The 8,024-nt window shown below is 34.0% G+C and overlaps 1 protein-coding gene across 1 annotated transcript; it reads left to right on the top strand.

Annotated features, from left to right (window-relative positions):
- The first annotated feature begins 130 nt into the window (after positions 1-130).
- Positions 131-7,350, top strand: LOC125055408 (all trans-polyprenyl-diphosphate synthase PDSS2-like). The gene is made up of 3 exons (XM_047657866.1): positions 131-503; positions 5,462-5,666; positions 6,511-7,350. The coding sequence occupies exons 1-3, from the start codon at positions 261-263 to the stop codon at positions 7,260-7,262; spliced, it is 1,200 nt and encodes a 399-aa protein (XP_047513822.1). The 5' UTR covers positions 131-260; the 3' UTR covers positions 7,263-7,350.
- Positions 7,351-8,024: the final 674 nt, after the last annotated feature.

The following is an 8,024-nucleotide window of genomic DNA, read 5'->3' as shown; positions in this document are numbered from 1 at the left end:
AATATTTTATAAATATAATAAGTAAATATTATGAATGCCACTTCAGTGTATTTATTTACACATTAGAACCAATATACAAGGCTATACAAGGGTAACATGAAAATCATTGTCGCCACAAATGAGGTGTTAATGAAGGTAATTTTTATATAACAAAGGTAACACTGACGAATGCACCACTGTACGCGTTGTCATAACAACAAGCGCACGCATAGATAATAGAATGTTTTAGAACGCGCGAATTTTAAAGTGTCAAATATAAAATGGCGTTACCCACTCACATTTTAAGACGTGCTTCGCCATTTTTCTATCAAAAAAGATTTGAAACGACCGTTGCAAGTTTGACTAAAGATGAAATTTTAATTTTATTAAGACCTCCGTTCACTAATTGGAGTAATGTGATTCGGGAAGCGGAGAAAGTTGTCGGCTATCCGACCTCTTTCATGAACTTAAGGTGTCTATTGAGCGATGAATTTGCTAATCTCGCGCTGTATTTACGTAAACTGGTAAGTTATTTTCATGTTTATTAGATTTTTTACGGCACATCATTAATAATAAATTAAATTTACAAATTTAGCGTTTTCGTTTACATGCCATCAATGTTTTTACGTGCGCCTTTTTACTCAAAACCTTTTCTGCCCAAAAATGGAATTGTGAACGAAGTACGAACGAACAGTGCGGGCGTAATTGTAATACATACATACAGTAGCTGATAAAATCAGTAAACAAATTATAGGTGATAAAGATATTGCAGTATGAGTATTTTGTTCTTTATAGCCGAGTAACGCTGACGATTTTTCTAAGACGCGGTGTTATCTTTTACCGTAAGAGTTTTTATTGGGCATATATTGGAAGTCCGTCTTCGATCGCACCGCACTGCACCGTTCCTGCATTTCCGTCTAATGCTTAGTTAACTTTAACATTTAAGAGTTATAATAATAATAATAAAAGCCTTTATTGCTGTAATCACTTATACTAGTACATAAAAATGTGAAATACTAAAAAAAATGACTCCAAAAATTAAAAATAAATACTAATATTTAATCGGCAAGCCGGTTGATTTCTGTTATACAGCTTATCCTTGGACATAGGCCTCTTCTAAGGGCTAAGGGCTAATATTCGTTTAATTCTAATAAAAAAGAACATAATGCTATATTGTTCGTTATTAATTTATTTTTCTTTATTACGCTCTATCCTCGTAGTATTTTCAGGGTTGCCTGGAAGAGATTGCGCTTGTTAGCTTTGTCTATCTATTTCAGATAGTAGATTTAATGTTTAATCTCAATGCAACGATGTCTTAATAAATACCATGGTAATAAATGCCACGAAAAATTAGTCTTAACTTTCATAGCAAATCATTTTCCCTTTACTATGAAAGTTAAGACTTTCTGTTGACAAAACGTTTAACCAGTATTTTACAAGTGTTTATCTACATTAGCGTTACCCTTACCCTTGTATATGTGACCGTAAATATATAAACAGCGCATCATAATCTATATAAAAAAAATCGAAAACTTTTAATCCGTAATAATAATTTGAATTGATTTTCTCGATTAAAATATTTTGAGTATAAATTGTAATTAAGCGATATTGACTGTTATTTTACTGTGATAAAATATATAAATAAACTAATTAATGTATTAAAAAGATCTTTCTTTAGTCACGTTCTTCATTTCTAATGTATTAGTGTCGCATAGCTTCCTCCATTCCCCGATCGGCAAGTCTTCTAAAGCCTGTAAGGACCTTAACTTGGTCGATCCAGAGGGCCGGCGTACCAGTCACCACCAACTTCTCCAAGTTATGGGGATCTCTGTATGCTATACGTCTTAAAAGCTCAGGAATCGGGATCCTTTGGTAGAACGATTCTATCACACCTAATTGATAATGTAATTTTACATATAAACAAAATGCTAGTTACACCATTTATAATACAAGGCTGGATAAAAATTAACAAAAAATAAAATATATGTAAATAAATATTTATAAATAAACATCATTCTTTTGTTAAATTTCATTTTTAACAAAATAATGATGTTGATGATGTGAATGAACTCCGCAAAACGTCAAAATTGAAGTTAACAGATCGATGTGTTTGTTTGACTGTGTTTGCGAGCACGTCTTTAAAACATTTGGTTTTTAAATAAAAATTATTAGGTTGTAAGAGGTTTATTCTCATAAAAGCACACATATCACTTACGTGAGATTTTTTTAATTAAAAAGATAAAAAGTAAAATACGCTACCGTCGTACGCAGTTAATGAATTAGAGTCAACTCAACTGGTCAACTGCTACTATTTTCCGTATCTCAGGAGGCAAGCTGTTTTAAAGACTCGATCTGAAATAAAACTTAATAATTTTGTATTAATCTACTCATTGATTGCCGGGTCAGCTTCTATCATATAAATAATAATACACCTGTATGATTCCAATTGTAGTACGATGTTGTGATTTGTCTCAATAACTTACGATATTATGATATATGTACATATATCTATACTAATATTATAAAGAGGAAAGATTTGATTTTTTGTTTGTTTGAAGTGAATAGGCTCCGAAACTACTGGACCGATTTCAATTCTTTCCACGTTGGCAAGCTACACTATTTCCGAGTGACATAGGCTATGTTTCATTTTCAAAAAAAATTAGGGATGCTTACTAAAACTTGAATAATCTTACCCAAGGTGTAAAAAAATAAACACAAAACTTCCTTCAATCGCGTGCGCTGCGAAAACTATTAATGATAGAACAAAATGATGTATTACAATTTTTCAGTACACATCACTATCTATAAAAAATGTCGCGACAGCATGTCTCTATCTTTTATAGTAACCTCACAATAGGCGTCCTTTTATTATTATTTTTTTATTAAAATACCACCGCTAGAAAAGGCTCTTTATTCGTACCTAGGTATTGATCCTTATCAAAATAAATACCAACGTTTCACATAAGCTACAATTGAATGGCATAACCACCAAAAAAGCATGGTGGATTGGTGTTCTCTTGAATAGTTTACTACTATGTAATATAACAAAAATCTTAGCCACAGCAACGCTTGGCCGAGTCTACTAGTATTATATAATATTAAATGAGCTGGTAAGAGGTGACAAATTCTCTAAACACAATAAATGGGTCTATCAATGAACTAAAATAAAAAAGGAAAATATGGAAAGTTAACTTTCTCGATACAGTTATAACTGTTGTGCGTTTCGCTTCAACGATTATTTACAAAGGCGGCTTCTACACGAATGTAACACAGATTTTAATTAATTTTCTATGATTTTCCAAGACATCCACAAGTGCTCTAGCCAGATTTCGTATGGTGGCAACTAAAGAGTGGCGGAGAGTTTCTTGCCAGTTCTTCTCGCCCGCTCTACGCCCTTGACTTGACGAACTGGCAGTATATGTAAAATTATAATCAATTTAACATCTTCTTTGTTAACGTTCATAAGTGTAGGGGAGACCGGGTACAAAAGTAACGGCGGGTCGAAAGTAACAATTGCTCTCTAGATTCATCCAATGGGCGAAAACAGCTTCGCCGCCGCCAGGCGATATGAAATGAAATGAAATGAAATGAAATGAAATGAAATAGTTTATTCTTGCAAGTAGGACTATATAAATCACTTTTACAATGTCATCCTAAACTAGATGAAGTCGACATTTCCTAACTGACTGCCCTGAGAAGAAATGTCGAAACAAACTCGGGGGTCTTAGTCTCTTTTATAGTCCAGATAATACAATAATAAATTAATAAATTGGTGTAAACAAATGCAGAGTATTTACTGGACTGGTCTTTGGAAGAAAGAACCAGATCGATCTGAGCAAGCCTGTGCCAGCAGACGGCTAGCATGCCCCGAATAGCTCATGCAGCTCAACCATTTTTAAGGGAGCTGCACAACCCGGTACACAACAATACCGCCAGTGGCACCATAAAAATATGTGGGGCAACAACTCACTCAGATCGCCAGCCCAAAATAACTATAGACTAAAATGTATCAAATTATAAATCAAGCAAAAGAGTTTATGATATACCCGCATAATGCTATATGATAATGATAGCTGAGAGTGCCCCCCTCACTTGTAGTTAGTCGCCACGTACTCCACGCACTGTTAGGTTGTGTGAGAGGATACTATGTGTTTTTACAAACCAAAACTAAGTTTTTCGATATTTTGTTATTTAATGTTTACATAGTCGTAAAAGGATGGTAGTAATCTGAATGTTTGCATATCTATTTTTGATTAGATTGATTGTACATTGTTTAAATTTGTTTTTGTTTAGCACGTTCCGTTTTTAAGTTATATTTCATGTTTCAACAAAAATGAGGAAGGGTACAAAAGTAACATAGTCCTATGGGTACACAAGTAACAAACAAACCTAGCAAGATTTTTGCTCAAAAAGGAACTAAACTAAAGTAGGTGCAGTAACCTCAGAACGTGGAAGATTAGGAACTGTTGCTGTTGCCATTAATGCTCAAGGAGGACACATTCCTCCTTTTTCGTATTCCCATTTAAACAATTCCAAGACCACATGATTCTTGAGGGTCCTGTTGGTTGTGCCGGAGCTGGCAATGCTAGTGGATGGATGCAGAATGCAGAACTTTTACTTTTTAAATAAATAATTGTTGATTAAATATATAATATTGTATTAATTACCAACCGCTTCGTCTTGTTACTTTCGACCTGCCTACGTGGTCGAAAGTAACAACTGATGATTTTTTTTAAACTCTCTATTATTCATATAAAACACACCATAGTAAAATAAATCGAGCTGCTAGTGTAAAGAACATAAACTGAATTTATATATGGTTATATTAATTTAATGACAATATTAAAACCTAGCCACAAATCAAGTGTGAAGTACAAAGTATTACTTTTGTACCCGGTCTCCTCTACTTGGTTACCTATATGAATACAGTTATTTTGCACTATTTGCGTTTACACTCGATATTCTTTAGATTACTCTTGCTATAGGAATACCAGTTTGATTTCAATTTAAAAGAACTTAAATTAATTACGAATTATATATGTATAAAATAATTTATAGAACAAGTATCTTTGAGAAGTCTAGTAAACAGCGGTAGCGGAACTGTAATACTTAAGAACATTAGTATCGACACTCAGAAATTTAAACAGGCTAAATCAGTCAAGATCGATTTTGATATAGTGTATTTCTGTTTCGCTATCGGGAGTTACTATTAACTGGCGGTTAAATTGCCGGTAAAATAAAATTTGTTTCGGATAGTTACAGAAAGATTATTTATTTATTAACACTTCGTTGCATGTACATAAATATAGTACAATTGACATAATTAAATAAAAAGGAGAGCAACTGGCGGCCTTATCGCTTTAGAGCGATCTCTTCCAGGCAACCACTCAAGATTATCATTTGAATTTAAAAAATATCAATGCAATGAAGTCTAAAATGTGTCTTATTCACAGAAATTTAATCATAAAATCTATCATTCCAGGTTGGCAGCAACCATCTCGTAATGCAAACAGCTAAAAACGTCCTCTACGGTGACTCCAAGAACCTCCAACCTTGGGGCCTCATCATGCTGCTCCTGTCAAAATCCGTCAAAATAAGATCATCCCAAACGAAATTAATTGAAGATCAACAAAGACAATTAGCGGAACTAACTGAAATGATGAGGACGGGACATCTTATACATAGAGGTACTGAGCTGATTTTAATTAAATTTATAAGATATAATTGTGACTCTCATCCCTAAGGTCATAAGTTCGATCCCCAACTGTGCCCCAATGGACTTTCTTTCTATGTGCGCATTTAACATCGCTCAAACGGTGAAAGAAAACATCGTGAGGAAAAAGGCTTGCCTTAGACCCAAAAAGTCGATGGCGTCAGGCACAGGAGGCTGATCACCTGCCTGCCTATTAGACAAATAATCATGAAATAATAACTAAACAGATACGGAAATCTGAGGCCCAGACCTATTTTATACCTATGAATCCGAGAACAAAGTTTTTGTAGATTTTAACTAGACTATTATCTTAATAATACCACAAAAAATAAACTTAGAGAAAAGATTTTCCTTCCTTGTGAATCAAGTTATAGTTCATAGCGTACCAATTCTTGAAAGGCCGGCAACCTACTGGCGAGCCCTCTGGCATTGGGAGCGTCCATGGGTATCACTTAACATCAGATGATTCTGCCTTCTGCCTGTTTGTCCTGTTCTGTATTATATTGTCAAAAATATTAAACTACGAGTAGTACCTATTGACATTATAAATTATATTGCTTTTAATGAAGTCTTGTAATGAAGAAATGTTTTCATGAATTTACCAAAATTTTCAAATAAATTTATAATTCCTACAGTATTTGAACACTATTATACTTGAGATGAGTTTTATTCACAAACTTAATTATAAAAAGTAATGATTTAACGAATAAATACAATTAAATATGGTAAAAGTGACGTTGCCTTATGATGTGGGCCTCTTCTGATCTTCAATTTCTTTATTATTTTTAAATATACATACTTGAAATTTCAATTTACAGGCATCGTCAACGTCCCATTCGCGAAACGCTCAAAGAACACAGAATCAGCCATATTCGGGAACAAAATCGCTATCCTACTCGGTGACTATCTATTGGTCACTGCAAATGCAATGCTGGCCGGCCTCAAAAACGCCGACGTGCTATACATCGTGTCCACCGCGTTACGCGATCTGTCTGAATCAGAATTCTTTGGAGAACGGGACGAACAGAATATGCCGTTACCTGGAAAACCGAAGAAAAATACAGATGACGATATAACCTTTGACACCACATCCATAACCGCTGATGACGTGTTGGGGAAACCGCGCAAGGAATGGACTGCTAGAACAGTTTACAACGGAGTCAGTTTGTTAGGCCGTGGTTGCCAATCGGCGATGATGCTCGGAAAGCAGAATCGTGATGTTCAGAACAGCGCCTATCATTTCGGATGTCATGTGGGATTAGCGTGGCAAGCGGCTACGGAACTACAAGCCTTAAACGCTGACAATAAAGACAGGTTTTGTCTAGCAAGTGCCCCGGTGCTGTTCGCGTTGGAAGAAAACCCTGAACTATACAAAGTCATCGATCAAGCCAAGAACGATGTGAAAGATGTGGATTATGAAGATCTGAAGTTTAATATATTGAAAACGGACGCTGTTGATAAAACCAAAATGCTGTATGAGGACCACGCGAAAAAGGCGACTGGATATATTGAAAGTATCGCTAGAAATGATACTGTTGAAATGATCAAAAAGTTGATTAATACGTTCTAAATCGTTTTGGCACTCGTCTGTTCCAGAGATATTGCTTCAAACAAAACGATATCTATGACTGTAATTAAATAAATTGCGTTTGTCACCATTCTTTTGTAAATTGCATTGGCCGTTCCCTCACTCTTACTCTTTCTTAATTTAAATGATAACAATTAAATATATTTTTGCGTTTAATTGTGAACAACAAATTGTTGATAATTCACGATCATCAGCTTAAGGGGCCTTAGATAGAACTTATATACACGATGATTTTATGGAATAAACTCACGCTTGTGACATCCCAGTTTTCAAACAAATCCTACTAAAGTCATTTTGTCTATGGTTCAAAGTATATAACCAGACGTATTTCATCATATTATGTTGGTATTGATATACTTAAATATTATGATAATTTTATTATTTTATAATAAATATGACTGAGACTATTATTAACTTTAGAATAGACATAATTAAATAAAAAGTAATAATTTTGGTCGTGGTTTTCTTTGAAATATAACATTGCTACGACTCTGATACATTATTTTATTCTCATTTAACTAAATTTTGCACCGTATGTAGTTGGTTTGTAATAAAACAGCGCCATCTCATGTCAGTAAGTTTCTCCTAAAAGGTAAACAAGGATATTACACTCAACAACTTTAAAGATATCTAATTTAAATTATAAAAAATTTAATTAAGTAATAAGTAATAACTAATATTTATAGCCTTTCTTTTTTGGTCAGCATAAATCTGACAAATGACAATATTTAACTTGATACTTGT

The sequence above is a fragment of the Pieris napi genome, chromosome 13 (genome assembly GCF_905475465.1).
Source record: "Pieris napi chromosome 13, ilPieNapi1.2, whole genome shotgun sequence".
Classification (NCBI taxonomy): domain Eukaryota; kingdom Metazoa; phylum Arthropoda; class Insecta; order Lepidoptera; family Pieridae; genus Pieris; species Pieris napi.
The sequence above is the reverse complement of the archived record's forward strand: the minus strand, read 5'-3'. Positions and strand labels throughout refer to the sequence as shown.